The sequence below is a fragment of the Macaca nemestrina genome, chromosome 8, assembly GCF_043159975.1.
Source record: "Macaca nemestrina isolate mMacNem1 chromosome 8, mMacNem.hap1, whole genome shotgun sequence".
NCBI classification, from domain to species: Eukaryota; Metazoa; Chordata; class Mammalia; order Primates; family Cercopithecidae; genus Macaca; species Macaca nemestrina.
This window is the reverse complement of record NC_092132.1, coordinates 40,002,538-40,027,246: the sequence shown is the minus strand read 5'-3', so window position 1 is coordinate 40,027,246 and position 24,709 is coordinate 40,002,538. Positions and strand designations below refer to the sequence as shown.

General features: G+C 34.8%; 1 protein-coding gene across 6 annotated transcripts in view; it reads left to right on the top strand.

Annotated features, from left to right (window-relative positions):
- The window catches only part of LOC105476003 (zinc finger protein, FOG family member 2), a 503,988-nt gene that overhangs the window by 86,388 nt on the left and 392,891 nt on the right, over positions 1-24,709 (top strand). For 4 of the 6 annotated variants that reach the window (XM_024790959.2, XM_024790966.2, XM_024790965.2 and 1 more), the window contains exon 2: positions 15,700-15,858. The exons of the other annotated variants lie outside the window; for them this stretch is intronic. In XM_024790959.2, coding sequence (XP_024646727.2) covers positions 15,700-15,858 — 159 coding nt within the window. The remainder of the gene's footprint in view (positions 1-15,699; positions 15,859-24,709) is intronic. 6 annotated transcript variants of the gene reach the window in all.

Sequence of the window (24,709 nt, the reverse complement as noted above, 5' to 3'; positions counted from 1 at the left end):
CTTTCTATATTTTCCTTTTATGTTGACTCGTAAAATCTTGCCTATTGTTTCATTTGGAAGCATCTTAACATGTTAAGGTGTTTATCAAGTAAACAATTAACATGCTTTTTCTCTTTGATTTGTTCAATTAAATGTATTCTATTCAACCTCTTAAATATTGCATTTTATTTTAGTGTTTCTTATGATTATACTTTAATTTTGTCTTTATTGAATATTATTAATTATTGTTTTAGTGTATTTAAACATGTGGAAGACAGGAATCCTATTCAATGGTATCTGAAAATATTACCCAATTGGTTTAAAAAATTTATTTTTATCTAATTATCAAAATCAAAATAATTTAACCCCTCTTTAGAGAGGAATGAAAATGGGATGCTTTGGCTTCCTTTCAGCACCACTTCCCTATTCTCTGTTAATCTAATCTGTGTTTGCTAACCTTGGTAAAATTTAGTTCCTCTTTTAATATATATTGTCTAATATTTTATTTTGTTAAATTAGTCCCGACAAGCATTTAGACTCATCAAAATCAAACTTTTATTTGTAATTTGACATTTATAAAAAATTATCCTTTTATCTTTAGCTAGTTTGTGGTCCCTACAAATTACTTTTTAAGCACAGTTTTGCCATTCTTAATGGCTAATTATTTATCACTCTTGAGAGAACATCTTTTAATAAAGTCTATAGAAATTATTCATTATGATGTAGTTTCTGAGAACCAGAAAATTGGAGACTGTTTTGGTCAACATTACACATAAATTTCAGAGTTAACTGAATATCATATTCTTTCATAGCCTTTCCCTTGCAAAGTTATGCTAGCTTTCATTTTTTTTTTGTTGTCCTTTATTTTTTTCTTTGCAGCTGATCTATTTTGGTAGAGTGCTAGTTTTGAGGGTAGAATGGTAGACTGGGGGATAGAAAGATGATTCTTTACTCTTGCTATTCAAAAATATAAAAAAGATAAACTTAGTGTTGATTTTGTTTGTTTCCCTTAATCTCAAATATGGGGGCTTTCTTCAGGCCTGGAAATTCATAATTATGTGTAAATCCTTCGTGTTATACCTATTGCTAATTCACCATTTTCTATTTACTTAAATGTAGGATTATGTATTATTAGTGGGTTCAGCTCTATAACCCGTCTTCCCTGGTTTTTCTTTACCACCTCTCATCTTTTTAATCTGTTGTTATTATTTTCTGCATTCTCATGCTCTTTGTCATCATTTGTCATCAGCATCACTAATTTAATTTTTCTACATTATCAAATATGCTATATATTGTCTATCATTATACTTTTAATTTGGACTATTGTGATTTTTATTGTAGTGCTTCTTATATTTTGTTTATTTGAAAGAACGCCTCCAAAAATCTTACTGAAAACATGAAGTTAATTTTTAAAAAATCATTTTATAAAGTAATTATTTTAAGGAGAAGAAAGTTGAGACTTTTTTTTTCAGTCATTAGCATGTTGTTTGTCCTATGTTCCACACTTTTCCTCCAGCTGGAATTCCCAACTCCTAGGTTCACTTAACATACACATTTTTACAGATATATAGCCTGGCTCTAAAGCAGAGGATTAACCAACTTTAGGATTTTTGTGATTTCCTTCAGCTTTGTCTTGGTTGCTGGTTATTTCTCCTCCTTGGAGATGAAATGGTAAAGTTAGGATGACGCAGTGTGCAGTGTCTAGCGTGATTGCTGGCCAGGCACAGATAGATACTCAGTTCATGCTATTTTCTTCATATTCATAGTCCCTGGTAATATTTACGATCTCCCTGGCATTGCAAATAGAACAAAATTGCCATACACTTGGAAAGCTAGTCATGCTAAGGAACTTTGGTGATTATTGGTGTTAAAAAAAATAATGTAGATTTGGCCCTAGGCCCTAGGTTTTGACTATTGCAGGTAGTCAAAAATGAAACAGTTTAAAGGAGATATTGAAATGATTTAAGAAGCTGAAGGACAAGTTGCTTATTTCCAGAACTGAGAATACGTGTGCTCTTTCATCTTCTGTGTGCAGTATTTTTTCTTCAGCCAGTTCCAGGAGGATTTTTTAAGGGAGTGGCTTTGCGGCTTCATCCGCTGGAACATATTGGAAGTGTACCACTATATATTGTGGAAAACAGAATTTATTATCTAACCTATTTTAACATTTTTTCATTGGAACAGATTCATTCCTCTTTTTTCCCTCTTTGTTTTAATTTATTTGAGATTTAATGATGGAGTTAGTGATCTGCCACATTCTATTTGACATCTTATTACTTGATGATCCTGGATATACAAGCTGTTACTGTAAAGGAGGGGTTGCTTTTTAAAATTTTAACTCAGCACAGTATGAATCCGAATTTTTCCTCGTTGATTTTTTTTTTGGTCAATCTGTGGAGTTCTTAAGTACTTTTACCATATTTAAGACAACTCAGCTCACTTTGAGTCATGTTAAATAGTCAAACTAACTCTAACCTCCTCAGTGAAGGAACTTCTTTCTCAATTTTGCAACTTTCCCCAACATAGATACACATACACTTTGAACTTTATTCTCCACTTCACATATTGCCTTTCAAAAGTTTGTGAAAGGTTCAGTAGCTGTGTGTGGAATCCTGGTAGATTTCTTGAGAATATTTTAGATCCTGAACTCATTAACAGCTCATAAAAACATCAGATATTCCTGCCCTTCCACCGTAACTCCCAATAACAGGCCACTTATTATATAGTAAAAACAAATCCAAAAATACAGGTAATGATTTCCAGAACCTAATTTACAGCTACCTCATTTGTGCCACAGTTAACCCTCCAAGGGCTCTGGGAAGCATGATGAAGTGGAATTCCCCCACAATTTCTTCATAAGCCAAATCTCCATATGACACATGAATAATTGGCAAGTGCAATGAGTAAAATAAATAGTCAAATTGATATCGTATGTCTGTTCACTGGTGGAAACAAGGATTCATAGGAAATAATGCTATAGAATTACTGAGTCAGGTTTTCTATTGGGGGATATGCCAGAACTCCAGGGAGGACAAGGGTGTTCCTGAGCAAAGTAGACCTAAAATATGGAGGGAGCAAAATGACCTCAGGGATTTGCTGATGTGAGATAATGGTCCACTCTTATTGTGTCCCTCACACTCTTGAAGGAGGGTCATAACTCAGATCTGCTTCACTTGACCCTTCCCAGGTTTGGAAAACAAATCGGTGTGTCCCAGTGTGGGGTCTGTCTTAGAATAACCTGGATGGCAGACTGAAAGTGCTGATTCCTGGGTCCTATCCTAGAGCTGCTAAATTTTTGAGAGTGGGGCTTGAAAGCCTATATTTTTATCAAACTTTTGGCATGAATATATTATACACTATAAAGTTAATGTACATAGGGGAGGCCTAGAGGATACGACTAGGGATAAAGTAGTGAATGGCAGAGCCAATGGTAGGCACCACAATATTTTTCTAAAAATGCAGATGGAACCTGACTACATTTTCATAAAACTCTTCCATACTTTTTTGAGGCTTGAGCCAAACGTTAGCCCGACTCCAAGATAGAATGCTGGAATGAGGAAGGTGGTGTGGTGTGGTGTGCTGCTAGGCAACGGGTGAATGAGTATTTCCTTCCTTTTTGCTATCAGAAAGCATAGGGCCACAGCTGGGGGTTGTGGGGTGGGAATCAGATTAAATGCTTTAATTGTTTTTTTTTTTTTTTTGCATTTGCTGATAAGATTTACTTGTTTATATTTTTATAAGCCAAGAGTAAAATATTTTAAGTGTATCAAAACAGGGGATGGGTAGTGAAAGAATGATTTTTTAAACAGTAGAAGGGAAATAATAACTGAACTAGAAAAAGATAATTCACACATGAAAACCAATATATTTTACTTCACGCTATTTACACTATGCTGGTTGTAGTTAGTAGTGGCTCAATAGCAAACCAAAATTACAACAAAGAACAGTAACAGAAACAAACCAAAAGCAAACTAAAGAAAAGCATTAATTCATGTTTAAGGCAACTATTTGAAAATAGGAAAATGTTTATTCATAGATCTATTCCAGTTAAATGTATTTGTCTGTCTCTGAGGTCTTAGAAACCACGGATTTAAGAGCAACATGAATTAAATGTCCAGGAAGGTGCGAAATCCTCCATACTTGTTGCCAATGCACTGAAAGTTAAGTAAGTCCTGACAAATCTAACATTCTGGAATTATCTTGAAGAAAGGGATGTACATTTTTTCGGTTCCAGTAAGAGAGGGCTATTGGTTGAGTAGCTGCTGATGAGATCCTTTCTGGGTCTTCATTAAGTGGAAGCTATTAAATCAACATTGAAATAAGAACTTTACAACTTATCCCCTTCAACAGATTTGGTAAATGCATTTTGACTCTTACAGTTGAAGGGAGAAAATGAAATTCCATTTAATTAGAAAAGAAGCTACTAAGCCTGGTTTTCTTCCTGCATATGATGCCATATAGATGCTTGTATCAGGAGTGCATAGGTGTGTCTCAGGGAGGCTGGCGCAGAGTTTATGATACAAGTATTGGAGTACTGCGAGCTGCCAGAGGAGAGTTCATTTATGTGAGCTCTCCACCTTTTGGCTTACCCTATAACTTCTGCCTGTAAAGATGCTTGCTTTTATTCTATTGTAGGCTTTGTTGCCAAAGGCAGGGGATATTTTCTTTTTAAGATAGCCCTTAGATGCTTCCTCCAGGTTGCGATTGCTGGAGCAGGGTGGGCAAGCTAGTTTTGTTATCACTGACACCCTACCCACTCTCCTAATCCTCCAGAGAGTAAGTGTTCTTCTTAAAAATATAGCTATATCGAGTGCCTCCGTGTCTTTAGACACTCTTTTAATGTGCTAGTATAAAGTAAAAGTCTTTTTGAAGATATGTTTTATAGGGAAGTGCTTTTGGGAGACTCTTGAGATGTTCACTGGTACTGAATCGAGGTAGCTTTATGGTGGTTTAATGACAACATAGAACACTTGTAATAAAGTCCTGTGTTGATATGTGTCCCAGGGCATGTTATAATTAGAGCGGATTGAACATGTTGATTTTGTTTTCCCCTCCGCTCACATGGCTCCCTTCGTCTTGTCAGGGTTTTGCAACTTGAGATCTGTCGGAGGTTTTCTTCATCCCCTAAAGATGAAAGAGATCTGCCAGAATGGAAATTTGGAAAATTACACATACACCTGTGAAATTAGCAAATTCGTATAAAGTTTGTATTCCAGCCCATATGGGGGATCTACAACAATGCTTTGTTTTGTGTGAGGATTTTTTTTTCTGGCTGCGCAGAGAACAAGTGTGCAGGACCGTACAGGCTTAGAGAGAATATTCATCATTATTTACTGTGTCAAACCCACAAGGAGGGCCAAATTGGTGATGTTCCAGGAGTAGGAGGCCACACCTATTTGTGAAAAATGGAACAGATTTCTGTCGTTGCCCTCACTTTGACTATTTGGTTCAACGTGGTGGTGGTGCTAAGACATGTCGTTTTGTTCCCCGCGTTTGTGGGTTAACAATGAAGGCTGCCTATGTTGCTGTCCCGTAAAATCCCACAGACTACACATAATCAGGTGCATGAACCTGATTATAATAAGGTATTGGAGTGAGGAATGCTGAGCAGTGGAACATGTGTGTGATCTGGCCAGGACCTGTCCCCTCAATCTGATTGTCGTTGATTAGCCAGCTTTGCCTGGTTGGACAGAGTACCCTTGCTCATGTCTCAGGAAATGTTAGGCTCTCAAAAGAGGGGATGAAGAGAATTCTTTTGCTGTTGGAAGGCCTTGCTCTTCAAAAGACTCAAGCAGCATGCCATAATTTTTAAAAATTGACATGCCGTCCCCTAGCTTTGTTCTCATGTCATAGCCACACAGTGGAAGATTCTTTAGTAAAACAACATCCTGGTCAATTGTTTGCATTATCCAGGACTCTTGGCAGATATGTAGAAGTAACATTTGGGATCAGCCTGAAGTGGCTACAGGTCTATTCTATCCCTGAATCATCTGAAAGAATGTTGTTATTTGAGCATTTGCTGGACTCTCTGACATCATTTGGAAGAACAATTAACCAGCACTAAATGAGTAAACCTAACCTGTCACTTACCAGGATTTGTCCAGGTGAAAGGCAGGTTGATTACAGATCATCAGTTGCAGTACACAAAGTGTCTATCCATAATTGAGGAAAGGAGTCTGTATAAACTGTAAATTATTGTACTCTTTGTATTAAATGACAATAGTGTAATAAATAGAATTTATACTATTACGAAGTGACTTTGGGATAGCATTTATATTCCAGCATGGTTGTTCCCAAACTTGAGCGTACATCAGAATCACCTACAGGCTTTGTTAAAACACAGATGGATGGCCCCACCCCACAGAGTTTCTGAAATTGGTAGATCTGAAGTAGAGTCCGTTTCTAATTTGCCTTTCTAACAAGTTACAAGGTGACGCTCATGCTGCTGGTCCAGGTACCAAACTTGGAAAAGCCTGTGGGCTGATCAACTGCTTGTTATCAGTCAACGAAGCCAGACAGCATTTTGGAAGCAGTTATTTTATTAAAATTTCTTTTTGGAATGTTTTATCAATAATTAATTGAATAGGAAAAGAATCGCTTTAATAGGGCAGAATCAGAATCCGTGTTCGAAAATGGAGAATTATAAAAGAGAAATTGACCTACTTGTTGAAATGTGGGCTAGCTACAAATTGTATTAATTTAGAAGAAAAAGTTTACATATGCAGTGACTAAAACCCGATGCAAAATTTTTTGTTGATTTTCTTCTCTAATTAAATGTTTCCTCCTCACATCTTTGTAGTGAATTGATTATCTTGTCGTCATTTCCTTCATGTAGCTGTATTGTTATACATGAAACAAAGAAACGTATGCTGAATGTTTTTAAGGACCACTCTTAATTCATCTTTGCCCTATGAAACGGTTTAAGAAACTTGGTTGCCAAAGCCCTTTTTTTAGTGTTGTTTGGCTACTGCTTTTGTTGTTGTTTTAATTTAACCTGTACATTGTCTGATTCGCTCTAGCAAGACAAGGAAATATAAATCCATTCTGGAGTTAAAAGACTCTGTGCCCCATTTTAAAAATTCTTTTATACCTATTTTTAAAAATAGAAATCACTTCTCTTTTAGTTGTACTGGCTTAACTTTGTTATATAAACATATAGGGTATTATCTACTAATTTTTGTTGTAAACGTATTTGGTAGTTTTGCAGAATTCAGTTTGTTAAATAAGAATAGTAACTGTATTTTGATGGTGCTTTGAAATTTCTAAAGAATATGTATATATGGTATCTTGTAGAAGTCTATAAAGTTATAGATTTTGATTAATTCATTTATGCCACATAATATATATAAGGAGTTATGTGTATAGGTTCAGATCCTTTCCTTTCTTACTCATAAGTGCTTTTTAAAAAAAATCTAACATCCTACATCCATGCTTTTGATGTTTTTGTTGTGGTAGCAGTTCTCACTTTGGGGAAAAAAAATTGCTGCTTGTCTTATTTCACATCTTCAAGCTGACTTCTAGCAGGCTGAGAGTACATTGAATAACCAGGAAAGGACCATGGATTTCACACTGTCCAGTGGGATAAACTTTCTCCAACAAGAGTAAAAATAATAATAATTTGACACGGTATGTCTAGATTTTTTTTTTTTTATTTGCCCGGTATTCTCTCACTTTGATTTGGTCTCCAACTTTATCACAATTAACTTCAACTGCAAAATCCTTATTTTAGTAAATATTAAGTGCCTTGGCTAAATGCAAGGCACCATTCTTGCTGCTTTCAGTTACAAATGTGGGTAAGATAGAATTATAACAGAGGAAGTGAGAAAAATGGACAGATAGCTGGAATCTAGGGTATTATATGAGAAGCCTTTCCTGCCCATCCTGCCACCAGTCTCATATCTTGTGAATATAAAGTTTGTCTCCTTAACTGGATTATCCACTCACTTTGGGCTGGGGCCATCTCATCTTAGACATTGTTGTGATCTCAGTGCTAGTCACAGTGCCTGCCATGTTTAGCACCCTCAGTAAATATTAGTTAAGTGGATAATGAATAAGTTAATGAATAAATAAATACATGAAACTCTCCTAAAGTAAAGAGAATAAGCTAATATATAATGCCTTTCATCTTTTGTACTTACTTTCTATTAGGGGCTTTTTATTATTGAAATGTATCTCAATCATATAAAAATACATCATTTTGGTAATGAATATACTTTTGTATTTTTTTCTTGATAGGGTTACCATCTTCAATAGACTGAGATAACTTTATAGGACTCTGAACTGAGACCTGATTACAAAATATTTGAATTTCAATGCCATCTCTGTCACTAACTTCCTGGGTCAATGCACAAGGCATGTACTAATGAACTGAATTTTCTCAATGCCTGAGTTACTTCCTGAGAGTAAATTAGTCATTAGAGATTCTAGTTCAAATTTGCCTGTATTTCTTCCCCTGACTTTATTTTTCCTGTGATATCGGTGTTTAATCTACTATGTAGGATTAGTCGCTGCTTGCGAGGCTTGTGCATGTTCTAAGAAAAATTATTTTCTTGTTAGCATCATTCAGTTAATTTGAAGGTTCTCAAAGCAAGGCATTTCAGGGGGAATAACATTTACATAATTTAAATTGTTTTCAAGTTTATATACAAAAACTGTTAATACCACCATCTATAAAAATGGCCAAAGACTTTGTAGCAAAGAATATTACTCCATTTTTATAAGATTAAAGAGTACATTTTTTCTCCCTAAAGAAACAATTTGAATAAGACCTGACCCCTTCCCCTTCATTTTACAATGGTGTGTGGTCAAATTGAATTCTCCATTAAAAATTCTCTAATATCTTTTTTTTGCATTAACATTTCAAAACTCAATTTAAATATTCACAGATCTCGTTTTTAATAAACTTAACGAAATTCAGGTAATTTCCTTCAACTTTCGTGATTGAAGGACAGCAGTTGGTACAGATATAAAAAAGATGTACAGCTATGAGCAAAAGCCCAAAATCAATTATATATACGAAATAACATAACACATGGAAAGAAATTAATCAAAAAGAAGAATTTCTACCATATGATTCTCTGGTCTGCTACCTGCAGGCAACAAATGTAAATGAAAAAAATCAACATTCTTCTGGCAGATAAGAGAAAAATTAATAAAAATGTTTCCTTCCTACTAGATCCCCTGATGCAACTATTGTTAAAAGTGAGTGACTGCAGGAAGAACTTGCTGGTTTAAAATAGTATTTTCTTAGACTACAGAAATAAGATTTTATTCTTGCTGTTAAGCTCAATTACATGAGTTAGTATGGGTTTGCACTGTCCAAAGAGTGTCCCTCTTCTCTGCCCCTTCTCATTAAATGGCTCTGTGGGATATGCATGAGACAAATGTAATAGGAACCGAGTGAGAAGCATTTTGAGGTGTGCCTACAGGCTAATGATTCATGAGAAAGTCTGCGTGTAGCAGCTGAGAACTCTAAGAGAGAAACTACTGAGAGCCACAAGATGTGCCCCAGATAAAATTAGTAAAAACATATTAGTACTTTCAAGCTAGAAACGTTCCTACTGAATAATTAAGAGAGGAGAGAAACATTTTCCTGGGATTAAGCTTTTTAATTTAGAGTTCGGTTATTCCCAATACTAATTGAACAAACAGGACATATATGTACAGAACATATCATACTAAATTTTTCCTATTAGAAGAGCTTTATATTTTGTATTTTGTGAATGTTATGCTGAAATTAACAGAAATACAAGTCAAGAATACAGATTGTTAGGCAAGGAGACATCCAGTTTTAGTGTCAGTCCACTGCTTTGTTTTCATCACATAGAAAATGTAACAAGTTTAAAATGAAAAGTTATATTTTAACTCCTTTTACCTGTCAACTAAAATAGAGTATACCTATGTAGAATTTTGATATATTTGTGTATTTATATATTAAATATATTATATATTAAACATGAACCAGAATTTATCCCTTTTTTATATTTATATTTCGAAAGGTAACATCATTTGACAAATGTGGCTGAACTGTGATGTCATATTGTGTTTAAAGAAATACATATGTACGTTTCTTCCACTGTGTGATTTGGAGGTTCCTTTTGTTTTATATACATTAGAGATCTCTATTTGCCTGCTCATTCCTTTGTGTGAGTGGATCTTTTGCAAAAGAGTTTAAAAGAGCGTAAAACAGGAGCTGGCAACTTGGGAGAATACCACCATTTTCATTTTCATTCATTGATTAAGATTTTGAGAAATGTATTCCATTGACATAGATTCTTTGTTCTGGGCACAAGTAAAATGACATAAAGTTTGTGATGGAAATTTTAATTTTTAATATTAATAATGCTATCTGATATTAAAATGATCCAAAATGGGATACATTGGGAAGCTCTGGAATAAAAAGGTTTGGAAATATTTGTGTGCTTTCGGGGGCAAACTCACCTAGTGGAATTTCTATGCACACTGTGATGGATTATTTTAATTATTGGGAATGATAATATTTTAATGTGACTTTCATCCCACCTGTCAGTTGCAATCAAGGCTGCCCGGTATTCTGAAACAATCTCATTTTGCTAGGTGGCTAGTCTTGTGCAGCTTCTAGAATGCTTAGAATATTAATGCATGAAGAGGAGATTGAATGCTTTCTGTAGTTCCATAATGACAGAGTGTCTTGTTTTAATCAAAAGGCATGCAATACCAAGCTAAAGTAATGTATAATACATTAATGCCAATAACTGTTTAAGAGGAAAGGTCCCTTTTGTGGGATATTATATCAGAGCCATAGAAGTTGGCATTTCTTTCCCCTGTTAATACATGACAATGTATATTAATTTTTGTAGAGCTTAATTTCATTCTTAGATGCTTCTTCTGAAGTGCTTTGAAGTTATCTGAACAAAGACAATCTGGCATTTAGGTGAGGGTTGTTGTTCCATTTATAATAGGCTACCAAAGTAGAAAGTTATTATTGAGACAATGTATGTTGAAAGATGCATGTATTTGATTTAATATTTACTATGTTGTTCTTTATCATTTCTTACATTTCCTCATTGTTTTGCTTATTTTGCATCATTTTCATCCTTATTCCTCAGAATGCCTATATATTTTCTCATCCTCTTTATTTTTTTGTTTTCAAATTTTCTTTGTCACCTTCTAGCTCTTACTCCAGTGGCTATGGATGCATTTCAGAGATTTCTTTAACCCCCTGAAATTGTAGCAATAATTTTCTTATAAATTCATTTATCTGGGGGACTAAGTGCTCCCTTACCTGCTTCTTAACCATGCAAATCCACTTTTTAAAATTTCATTTTATTCAGCTATTACATTACCAGTGTATAGGGTTAGACTATTTAATCTTTGATATCCCATTTGTCATTTACAAACTGCAGATCATTGAAACAACCACCAAATGAAAAATCGTCTGATATACCCACCTTAGGCCCAGCTTGCACAGTGCAGCTGTTGGTACTGCCTAGATGAAAAGCTTCACTGTACATTGGGCTGTCCATCAGCATCGTTAGGTGTGGTGAATCTACACTTCCCTTCTTATCTTCTGCTTTCTCTCCAGAGGGCAAAGGTAGCTGTGGCCAATTCAGATGGTCCTGGGCACACAATTGCCTCTCTTCTCTGAAAATGGAAGTACTACTTTGCACTCACCAGAATTTCCCAGTTATTCCCATTATTCAACCAGTATAGAATATGAGAGGATGCTTCCTCATTTATTCTGAGAGACAATGAACAGCATTATGAGCCTAACATATAGCACCACGGTGTTCATAGCTTGAGGATGTAAAACTAATCAGTAGTATTTTTTAATGAGGTAAATATTCATATTTATAAACATTGAGACTATTAATTCTGGTGAGTGTGTTTGAATATCTATAAATCAGAAGAAATTGAAGAGCTGAAATTCAGATTTCCTCACACTTGCCTGCCAAGTGGCCTCAATCAGAAGTAATTTTCTCCATGAGGGCACATGGAGCTCAGTCGTGAGCCTTTTCTGAGTAGATATTATTATTTGTGTCAAATTATGTGTGGTGATTTTTCTGAAGTGGACTTCTGTGCCCACTAATCCATACACAGGAGGTTCCTTCATTCCCTCCTTCATTGGTGCTATTAATTGTACTTGTGCTTCAAGTGTCTCTTACCCTTTTAAAATGTTAGTTTATGGCCACCGATTATCTGTAAGGTTTTCCTGTTAAAGAAACATGCAATATAGAGAGTAGAGTGAGATCGGATCTTAAACCATAAATACTATGCATTTTAAAAGAAACCTTTTTCCCAGAGCCTGATTTGATGGCATAGCTAAAGAAATGGTTAGTTATTTTACATTTTAAAGTACAGTGAATTATATAAAGCTGACACTTGCTTTGGAAGAAATACAAGTTGGTCACCAAATGACCTTCCTATGGCCTGTTTTAAATATTGACAATGAGATCTCATGTTCAAAAAATTTGGAACAAATGAGCTTAGTGATTTTTCACCTTTTATTTGAATTTTGATAATTCATTTTTAAACATGTAGGTGCTTCTTTTTAATTCCATGCTTGGAATTTCAAAGGAAGAGCCAACATGTAAAATAAAACAACCCTGAAATATATAATACTAAGATCTTATCAAAAACTTTGATACATAAAAGATTATATATATATAAATATACATATGTATCTGTGTATATATAAAATTACTGTAACATGACTTTGAGATTTAAAAATAAATAAATGCTTTGTGTGTACATTTTTCTTTCAAATTTTCCCATGAGCTTTTCAATATATTTTTAATACAGTGATTAAATTTAAATTGATGTCATATTATCGAAGCCAATTTGTCATTGAATATTGTAAATAATTATTCATTACATATCATTCTTAGTAAATCCTCTTCTAAAAAAGTATGTATGCCTAGAATTTCATTTTGTAAAAGGAAAGCATATATATTACTGTTACTTAAACATGTATAATATGTATACATTCTTTTTATTATATATGGGCTTTTATAATTGAAGAGCATCCAGAAAAAAAAGAATTTCTTTTTCTATTTTTCATATTTTATATGTGAAAATATCTGTTAGAGCTTTACTTTTCATTAGTAAAACTCAGAGCATATATTCCAAAAGAAGCATATATTTCAAAAGAAATATATATTGTAATTTCTGTTAAAACTGATATTAAAAGTTACTTTACATATTGATGTAGTGTGAGTATAAATTATGTAAATAAAAATAATAGTAATTATTTTATTTTTGATAAGTCTATAAGACTATCTTTCTGACTTTGGGGAGGGGTCTAGTATTTTGGTTGACTTTCAGTAATTTGAGAAGAGCAACAAGAGAGTTTTCAATTTTTAAAGATGAGATCATTAAGCATCTATGAATAAATAATTATGTTAATAGGAATTAACCATTTTTTAAGTTACCTATGTTTTAAAGTTGTTTCTGAAGCAATGCATTTATAACTACCAAAGACTGGTTTACATAGTAGTATATTAATTAAAAGTATTTTTAAAATCTCTTGGCTCATGCCTGTAGTCCCAGCTTCTCCAGAGGCTGAGGTGGGAGAGTCACTTAAGCCCAGGAATTTGAAACTGCAGCAAGCTGTGATTGCACCTCTGTATGCCAGCCTGGGCAACTGAGCCAGACCCTTTCTCAAAAAATAATAATAATCTTAAATTTTCACATTAACTTTTTCACTTGTCAGTTGGAAACCTTATTCTAGTTAACTAACCTCCTGAACTTCATTTTTCAAATCTGCAAAATAAAAATAGTCATAATTCTCATATTTACTTCACTGGATTATTTTAAAGATCATGTAAAAAAGTGCTTTGAATAGTATTTCATTTTGTATATATACCATAATACATCCATGTAACAACACTGCACTTGTACCCCTTAAATTATACAAATAAAAAAATAGAAGGTGCTTTGAAACTCTTACATGAAACAAATGATGTAGCTCATGTCTTCTTTTGATCAAATTTGTTGTTATAATTACATTTTTTGAAAAAAAGAAATATTCTATTAATTATAACAACAAATTTGTTACATGGTTGTATTATGGTATATATACAAAATGAAATACATAAATGAAGTCATGTAATCTATTAATGCTAAGTTCTCATTAGACTTAGCATTAATAATTGAACTTATCTCTTGAAATTATCAAATAAATGATTTAAAGGTTGCAATATTTTACATTATTACTATTTTATATATCTTTGCTTGTCTTGCTCTTTGACATAATTGTTCTAAAAGGTGAAAGATTATACATTTTAAACTTGAAACAGTTAATAAGATAAAATCTAATATGAGATGCATGACTTTTGAATGTGGTTGGTGCAGAAACAAAATCCATGGTTCTTTTAACCCTCTACCTTGAGCACACAGAATGTATAATAAAACACAATATGATCAGAGTAGAATTAGGGCATCCTTTTTTTCTTGACATTTGCTCTTTTGAAGAATGAAGGGTAAAACACATTTTTTAAAGGACAAAGAGACTCTGTAAGAAATTTTCAGTTGGATGTCCCTTCATTTAAACCCATCTGATTATTTTGTCTAGGCCAAAATGTCATATTAATTGAATCCTTTGACAATTACTTTTTGGGGAAACACTAGATACGATACTTATTTCTATTTATGTACATAGATATAAAAATTGTAGTATATGTACCATTTTAAATTATTTATAAGATTGCTCCTTAGGCCCTGGAAATTTCCTAGCACATATCTAAAAAGTGAGAGTGAGAGGCTGCCTGAGCCTTTGAGTATTTAGCCTGTCTGATGAGACTGCTGCCATGAGTGACAATTAGTACAAATTACCATAATTGTGTTCTTTGGATAAAATGCCACATCACTTCTTTGGGAGCAAATGCAGTTTCTACTTATTAAAATGAGTTGGTTACTTCGATTCTTTAGAGGCAGCCAGAAATTCACAATCAGCCCAGTGGTATTCCCATGTAGTCCACTTCAGATCGGTCTGAACAACTCCAGCCCTCCCTTTCCTTTCAATAAAATAGGTCCATTAATGTAGCGCCCCTCACTCTCATTCTCTCCAAGGGAGTTGTATTTTTATTACTGAAAAAGTATCACATAAATACAAATTACATTTTTTCATTAGAAAACCACTTTTCATTTCAGAAAAAATTCAATTAATTATGAATAGGGTTATGCTTTCATCAGGGAGAGAAATATGTAATTTTTCTTCAAGCCTCAAACACATATAATGAAATCTTTTCTCAGAATCCACTCTTAAGATGGATTTTTAAAAGTATAGACTTTATTAAAATCTCAGTTCAATTAAAATGCATTCAATTACTTTAAATCTTTATTAAAATCTCAGGTAAAATTGTACAACAGTGTAAAAGAGACTTGTACGCTTTACCAGGCAGTTAATTCTAACAAATGAACATAAAGTGCACAGTTTTGCTCTTAAAGAGGGAATCAAAAAAATAAGTTTGGGGCTTGAGGTTGGGGGTGGGGAAGCAATGGAGATGCAGGTTGCTTTCTATGTTATAACTTCTGACACTGGTTTCCTTGGATCTTTCATCATAGGTCATTGTTCCTTGTCTATACAGATGTAGCATTATCTTGTGTGAGTCCCCTTGGTGGTACTGCTTAGAGTATATTATTTTTCTCACCACTGTAACAAAAAAAAGGCTCTATTTAAGGATTTTATTTCACTGTCTTCCTTGGATATTTTTGGTACAGTGTCCCTGATTCTTTTTCAAGGGCCACTTGAAGATGCCATTGAAGATGAGGAAGAAGAATGTCCATCAGAGGAAACAGACATCATCTCCAAAGGAGACTTTCCATTGGAGGAAAGCTTTTCCACAGAATTTGGGCCTGAAAATCTGAGCTGTGAAGAAGTGGAATACTTTTGTAACAAAGGTAATTGTTGATGGTTCGATGTAATATGTGAGTCCACTTAAATGATTTTGTAATGTTTTAAAAAATGCATAATAGTGCTCAAAGTGCTGACAGATAATTCAACCGTCTGAAAACAAGTACAGATTTTTTTAAACATAAAATTTTATTTCGAGGGACACGAGTAACTCCACTCTAATAACCAGTAATTTTTTCTATTGAAACAAATATTTTCATGTTGATTGGCCAATTAACTATGCACATTCTTCATGTTATTGGCCAATTAACTGTAATATATTTAATGTTGATCATTCATTCATTCTTTCAACAAGAATTTATTGAATGTTAATTGTTTGCAAGGCACTAAATTAGGCATTAAATATTAGCACTGAATGAGGCAGAGAGTTCTCAACTAAGGTTCCAGCTCATTCCTTTTGAAAACCGAATGCTTTAGGTGTTTAATGTTGACTTTCAACAGTGAGGATGGTGCTTTGGGGATATTGTCAAATAAAAAAATACACATTCTTTCTCCATTCTAGATACTTTTTTGACACATTAACAATATAATCCAAGAAGCACTTGAGACATATCGCAACTTATTTCCAGCCATGACTTGGAGCCAGATGGCCTTGCCAGTGACTTAGTTCTCATGGAGCATATATACTCATTTGTTTACTTTTTTCATAAGTCAGTTTAAGGTTTCTCATGATTCTTATATATTTATTTTTATTTGATTGTTTTGCAAGTCTTTTATCTCCTCCTGCACCAATGTACAGTTTTCACAAATGCTTGGATCACTTCCTTGGTTTAGAACAGCTGCTTTTGCAGAGGGCTTGACTGGAAGTGTATGTCTGTTTCTGTATGTCTGTGTTTGTGTATGCACCATTTTTATTCAGACATGTTTGTTTCTTAGGCAGATAAATATAATAAAGTGGACTTTTTGTTTGTGTGTGTGTTTGAATATGTTAATCAGACTTCATAGTCTCAAATCAAGAATGCCATTGTAGCTTCTCAAAAAAATGTCAATTCGCGTATCTTGGTGGCCATGTATGTATTTAATCATTAAAAGTTCCAGTATCATTTTCTCTTGTTGATGGTGTCAACAAAAAATGTCAGAAACAAAAGATGTCAGTCAGCTCCCATCCCTGTCGTCAGTAGAATCCCAGGCCCTAAAACTGTGGAAACAGAGTGGCACCTGGACACACTGAAATTCAAAAAAATCTCCTTAATCATGTAGACCTCATGATGACTTGTAGCATGGTCCTTGTCTCCTACATCAGAGATTTTTAATTGAAAATGAGAAAAGTATGAACAAAATAGGCTTTTTTTCCTAGTGTTGACTCAGATTTCAAGCCAAATTAATATTTTCCTTAGTTACTAGAACCATTTATTGATGATATGTAGCTATGGCAATAAATCTAAGCTGGCTGGAGATGGATATTTTTTAAATTTATGTTTGAAGACATCTCAATTTTTTTTCTTGTTAGGAAATATATCCTTTTGTGCATTGTAGAAGACCTACCTTATGTTGCGATATTGCAATAAAGAGAGGAGCTGAGAGTTAGAAGGTGGATAAAAGAGTTAATGTATGGATTCATACCTTTTGTCAATTTAATTCATCCAGGAAGGCAGTATGATAGGTATTACTGTATGAATTGCAAATTTTGGGAGGATCTCTGGTTAAGGGCTATGTTTAACAAAAGAGTAAAGAACTCCAAGTTTTAAGGTAGTAATTTCCTGGGAGAAAATAGATTTATGGCAAATGCTTACATGATGATGTAACTGTGGTCTTAGGACAGTCACTCCAGCTGTACTAACCAGAGTCCTGACTCATGAAAAATAATGACAGGCCTTTAGGAACTAAGAAAAAACATTAAATTACAATTGTTCTGAACAGGATTCAGTAGATATTATTATTATTTTATAAACAGTTGGAAAAATGTTTAATGTCAGATGTACGTAAAATAATACTTAGTATATGATATAGAGACCATATTAAATAATATATAACCTACATGTATTATAAGATAATTCTGTAATGTTTAGTTTGAAAGTAGAAGGTCATAATGGGTGGGAATAATAATTCTTATTTTCACATGATATTTGTCAGGATAAATAGCAATATTACTATTGATAGGAAAATAATTTCATTATTTTACTCTCACAGAATGTATGACCAGGGAATTCCCACTGAAGTCAGTTGGAACTGGTACAAAGGAAAGACAACTCTTTGATAGATTTTTCATCCCTTGAGGTCATGCAAGGAATGCTATCAATTCTTCACTTAAGTTGATTAGCTACAATGGAAAGAGAATATTTTCTCTCTGGAAAATTAGAAACTAATCTTTCTGTTGAAATTCTCAATTTTTCTCAGTGACACATAATTATATTTTATTGCCAATTGTGAGGAAGAGGACAGATTAGCAATTAAAAGAGTAGAAGTGACCAGGTCGGTGACTCACGCCTGTAATCCTAGCACTTTGGGAGGCCAAGGCAGGTGGATCATCTGAAATCAGGAGTTTGAGACCAGCCTGGCCAACATGGCAAAACCCCATCTCTGCTAAAAATACGAAAATTAGCCGGGTGTGGTGGCGCACGCCTATAATCCCAGCTACTTGGGAGGCTGAGACAGGAGAATTGCTTGAACCCAGAAGGCGGAGGTTGCAGTGAGCTAAGATCGTGCCACCACACTCCAGCCTGTGTGACAGGAGCGAGACTCCATCTCAAAAAAAAAAAAAAAAATACTAGAAGTATTTAAATGGTTAACAATGCCAGTGTCATTACTGGAAAAGCAAATAAGACATATTCCTCTGAAGAAAAATATTTTTAGGCCGGGCACGATGGCTGACGCCTGTAATCCCAGCACTTTGGGAGGCTGAGGCGGGAGCATCACCTGAGGTCAGGAGTTTGAGACCATCCTGGCCACTGTGGCAAAACCCCATCTCTACTAAAAATACAAAAATTAACCGGGTGTGGTGGTGGTGCCTGTAGTCCCAGCTACTCGGGAGGCTGAGGCAGGGAGAATTGCTTGAACCCGGGAGGCAGTGGAGGTTACAGACAGCCGAGATTGAGCCACTGCACGCCTGCCTGGGTGACAGAGCAAGACTCCATCTCAAAAAGAAAATAATAATAGTAATAGTAATAATAATAATAATAATATCTTGGGTTCATTAATGAAACATACTTTTTGCACATGGTTTAAATCATTTATGACAATTTAAAAATTGTTGATATTTACTAGAAAAGGAATTGGATTATTTGGAAAGTTTCTTGGTCTAAAGGCTACCCATGATCAAAATTTACCCGTGACCTACTTACTTATGTGGGTCCCAAGCATAAAGATTTTGTACATTGAATGTTTTTTTCCTGTTAAACAAAGGATAGCTTGAAAATGTGATCAAAAAATGTGGCCAGAAGGTCTGAGTTCTCTAAACAAGATATTTTGACACATTATCAGGGGAGCATACTGAGGATACACATAGAGTTACTACATATTTTTTGTCATATTTTAGCAACTGGATTTTGTATAACCAATCATATGTTATCATAACTTTTTTAAAGAAAAAGAAAAACTCTGTACATTTCTGAAGACAGCTTATCATGAAGTTTCTACTTCCTTTTGAAATTGAGCATCTATATTATACAGGATATTTTCAGTGATTAACTAAAATTATAGTCCTTCAATGGCTCTTATTATTGTAATACTTTTCTCAGTTCCACACTGATATTATCTGTGTTCTTGTTGAAGGGCAAGTTTTTCTACAAGTCTCAAAGTTGCGTTTACTAATATTAGTAAACTTTCTAGTCATTATAAACCATGTGATTACATAAAACCCAAATCACTTGTATAATGTAAGATTCCACAGAAATGTCCAAGATTGTTGGTCAGAATTTTATGTTAAAGTTAATGTATAAAATTCTTAATTATATAAATCCATCTCAGAGATAACCTTGTTATAGTTGCATGCTTAAAATTTGAACCTGGCAATTCTATTGGCATTTCCTGTGTCTCTTTTTATTTTGGATTAGTTGCATATTTCATGTTCCAATTTTTCATTTCAAAGAAATGAAAAGAACTATGTTTATAAAAAGATGCTACTTGAAATTTACTTTGATACTTTTAGATTTTAAACATTTTAGCAAAATATAAAGCAATGCTTTCAATTTACATTGTCTTCTTTTGTTTATGAGTTTAGATTACGTGGCATCTTGCCTTACAGTATCTCTGGGAGGAAGGAAACAAGCAAGATTATTTCCTTGAATTTATAAATGATGAAGACATCAAGACTCAGTCCATAAGTGCTATATATTTCCTGTGGTACTGAATTTTTTTGATTCAGTTATTTTGTCTGCCTTTCTTCTGGTTTATGTGCCCCGACATGGAAGTACATCAATGTATTTGTAGAACTAAGCAAATCAATATGAACTGAAATATATGTGGTCTGGAAAGCAACCTTGGGAGTTTAGTTATGTCACTATTGGCAGGTGGGAACACCTATATATGAGCAATTCTTGGGTAAACTCAAAGACAGTGAGTTTCAGAGTGGGGTTGGCATGGAGCGGTTCTAATTAATAATTGTAAAGTGAAATAAACATGTTTTGGGATAAATTCCAGGAGAATGTCACAAAATATGTAAACATGAAGAATCAGGTCAGTGTCACTGGATGCTAGTAGAATGTAGTGCTATTAAAAAAAGATAACTCAGGTGAGGGGGGTGAGGGATAAAAGACTACACACTGGGAACAGTGTGCACTGGTCAAGTGAGGGGTGCGCCAAAATCTCAGAAATCACCACTGAAGAATTTATTCATGTAACCAAAAACCACCTGTTCCCCCAAAACCTATTGAATTACGAACAACAAGATAACCCCAAAGAAACTACATGTATGTGAACTTTGAATTATCTACAATGATTATCCAGGAAAGTTAAAGAGGGTCCTTACAAATTGTTGACGGATGTTATGATTTTAAAACAAAGGCCAGAATGGAAAATGATGCTATCAATGTTGCTTTGGGAAGACGAAAAATCTTTATGCCTCATCCTTGCATCTAGATATGGAGAATGGTCAGAGACATACTTGGGTGTAGTTAATGCCCTAGAAAAATGAACTGAAATTAGCGCTCTTCAATTTGGAAATATTAGGGCTAAAAGGAGGGGTCATGATGGAAATACATAAAGTAAGGAAAGATACATGGTGTAACAGTGGAAATTCTCACTGCATTCAAAAAGAGTCCACATTGTGTGCAGAAAACAAAGGTTATTTTAAAGATTCTTTAACATAAAAAATGTAAAGCATACTAAAGAAAATAGAATAAAAACCTGGGTTATTCAGACTTGGATTTAGTGTTAGCCCCAGAAGTAATTAATACCAATCAAAAGCAAACAGATCAGATACTTAGTAGGACTGTCAGAAACTTTCACTTATGTTCACTAGATCAAATTCAGTACAACTCAACCCGTATATTAAGTAAGCATCTGCTTTTTGCCAGACCTTCTTCTCAGAGCTGGGATACAGCTTTAGACAAAAGTCAATCCCCACTCTCAGGAGGAGAGAGAGAGGCAATAAACAATTGAATCACTTTTTATAATGTTAGGTGAGATAGGGGAACATGAGGAAAAATAAAACAGGCAAAGTTGGTAGGGTGAAATAGGGTGCACACACATGCTATTTCATAGAGTGATGGGGAAGGTGAACTTTGATTGGAGACTTGAGGGAAAGGAATGAGCTTCCTGTACTGAGTCAAGTCTGTAGTACCTGTGAGGTTAGTGTTACAGGAAGCCAGAAGAGGACAGCAGAGAGCTGGGGAGCAGAAGAGGCACTGTCACACCTGTAGAACTTGCTGCTCTTGGAATCTGTTGGATTCCCACCACTATGGAAGCCTTCGGGAACAGAACTGTGGAAAGAAACTATAGTGTGTGAGCCACAGAAGAGAGTTGAGGTAAGACTGGGAGACGAGACATGGCCACGACACAGTGTGTATACGCCTGGAGAAGAAAGGCCTGCAGAAAGGAAAGGTTAAGCAGGAAATTGAAACAGGTAAAATGGGAAAGCTGTCAGGGGATACAGATAACCCCAATCAGAATTATCCCTGTAGCCAAGGACTTGATGAGACTCCATCTGTAGCTCATTAATGTGGTTTCCAGAACAGCAGTTTGGGGGTGTTTGAGGATGATATGAGTCACTTTGTTCCCTTCCACAATAGCAGAGTTGGGCTTGTGTTTTCTGTCTTTCCACATTCTTGAATTAGAAAGATCGAGGGGCAGAGAAGTAGAACCAGTTTCGTCATTGTACTCAACTTCTTCTGCCAATAGGCTGCCAGGCTCATTGAAATGTTCCCCCCTCCTCCCATCCTCCTTTCTTTCTGTTGGTTCCTGTAGTTTTGTGGCTTTGTTTAAAGATTAAGAAATAACAGAGGAAAAGCCATATTCCTCCTTGTTACTTGTAACAAATCTAAGTTGAGGTTATTGGCATTAATCCCTCCCTGCCCCTGGTGCCTGAAAGTTAAGGTAAAGCAACAAAAGTTTATCTAGAGTCTTAACGAAAAGAATTTTTTAAAAACTGTATATTTATGCAGTTTTGGTTGTGGGAGTAGTAACCGTTGTTTTTCATTTGATCCTATGTCAAACATCATGGTATTTTGTTTCCTCGTTTCTTATGTTCATTTTATTATTATTTTTAGTTCAGAAAGTCTATTTCGCTATATTTTATAAACCTTTCAATGAACATGCTTTCTTTCCTCCTTGGTTATGCCTTTAATGACATGTTTTTGTCTCCTCTGATGCTTGAGTAACTGGAATCAGAATCTGCATAAGACAGCTCTACCATAATCACTTTGAGTTCAATAAGGAAGGGGACCTTTACAGGCAACTTTTTTCCTTTTTTCTTAACGGGATTAAGAAGCTCAGCTCTTTAAATTCTTGCATATAACATTGACATTTCCAGGGTGTGTTTGGACCAGGGAGTTCAAAGAGAAAGAATAAAAAAGAAAAGCCAATATGACTTTGTTTTTTACCTTGCTGGAGGAACTGTTTGTGCAAATCGCCTATAAGCTTATTGACCTGAATCTTTGACTCCTTGTTTTCTCTGGATTTGGCTGGAGTGGAGACACTGATGGAACACTGATAGGGCTGATTGAACAGCCCCCAGCTTTGCTTGGCAGGAACCTCCCTTCCCTTCTCCGCCATCTCCCCCTCCCTCCACATGACATTATTGTTCCTTGGCAGAACCTCTGTTTTCCTGGATTCAGTACTTCTTTTTCCTGAAATTTATTTTAAAATCGTTAACTTTTTCTTAGGTAAATCATCTAGCAATGCAAAATGAGAAGTAATACTTTTTAGAATGTAAACATAGAGGTTAATAGTGTCCTATAGGCCGGGTAGTGGCTCACCCTGTAATCCCAGCACTTTGGGAGGCCAAGGCTAGCAGATCACGAGGTCAGGAATTCAAGACCAGCCTGGCCAACATGGTGAAACCCCGTCTCTAAAAATGCAAAAATTAGCTGAACACAGTGGTGTGTACCTGTAGTGCCAGCTACTCGGGAAGTTGAGGCAGGAGAATCGCTTGAACACGGGAAGTGGAGGTTGCCGTGAGCCGAGATCGCGCCATTGCACTCCAGCCTGGGTGACAGAGTGAGACTCCATCTCAAAAAAAAAAATAAAAAAATAAAAAAATAAAAATAAAAAAATAAAAAAATAAAAAATTACTGTCCTATAAGTGCTTTTATCTCATAAGATTGAAAAAATTTGTACCTTATGACATTGTGGTATCACTCTTTTAGAGCCATCTTAAAAGTCCCAAAACATAGTTTTTGCTAGGAATGAGACTGATTTTTTAAAAAACCACAATTGTTGGAAAAATGGGAGAGCATGTGAAGGAACTCTGTTCTTATAAGAGTAAACACTTTCTTGGTTTTGATGGAATCTGAAAGTATAAAAATTTGCTTCATGACTCAGTGTTCTGTGTAAGGGTCAGATAAAGCTTTGTCTACTTACCTCATCTCTCATTTCAGATATATCATCATAATTGCAACCAAATTAAAGTGATTAATTTTTATACAATGTTTGAAATGACCCATGGTCATTTATGTGAGTAACATATGATAATATGTACTACTGTTTAGCATATGACAAACTAAATTCGTTGTTCTTTCTGTGAGCTGACCAACAGATCTCAACTGTGCAGTCTGCTAAAGGTATTTTTGAGGCGTATTAAACTTGATAAAAAGCTCTTAATCTTCTCACATAAATGTAGATTTTCTTATTAGTAGGTAAAATTTCTCACAATGCTTTTGTTATCATTTGAGAAGCAACAGGCAATATTAAAGCATTTGTCCATCTATTACCTGATGGGATATCTTTATCTCTGGTAGGCCTAAACATAGACTGTGTAATGGGAAATGTAGAAAGCTGTGGTGCGATGAATTTAATTATAGTAATAAACTCAGCCACTTTTTTGTTGTTCTTAAAAGGTCAAGTAAAAATAACTGAATGTGTTGCACCAATAAAGTAAATACTGATAAAGGATGCAGATTGCTGTTTCAGCTTCTTTTTTTTGTCATTCAGTGAGATTCCAGAGATTGGCATTAGGGCTATGTGCCAATTATAATAATCTTAATAATGGTAATAACAACGTTCATTTGCTGACTGCTCCTGAAAGTCAGACATCTTCCTGTATATGTATCATCTCTAATCAACTTACTGTCCTACACGGTAGATGCTGTTTTCACCTGTGACTTCCACAGGCTCAGCAACTTGGCCAAAGTCAACAAAACTACTAAAGACTAACACAGAATGAAAATTTGCATTACTGGTGCTTAATAAAAATAGAGAACTAATTTTGCTTCCTGATGTCCACTGTTATATAACTCTTGTAGA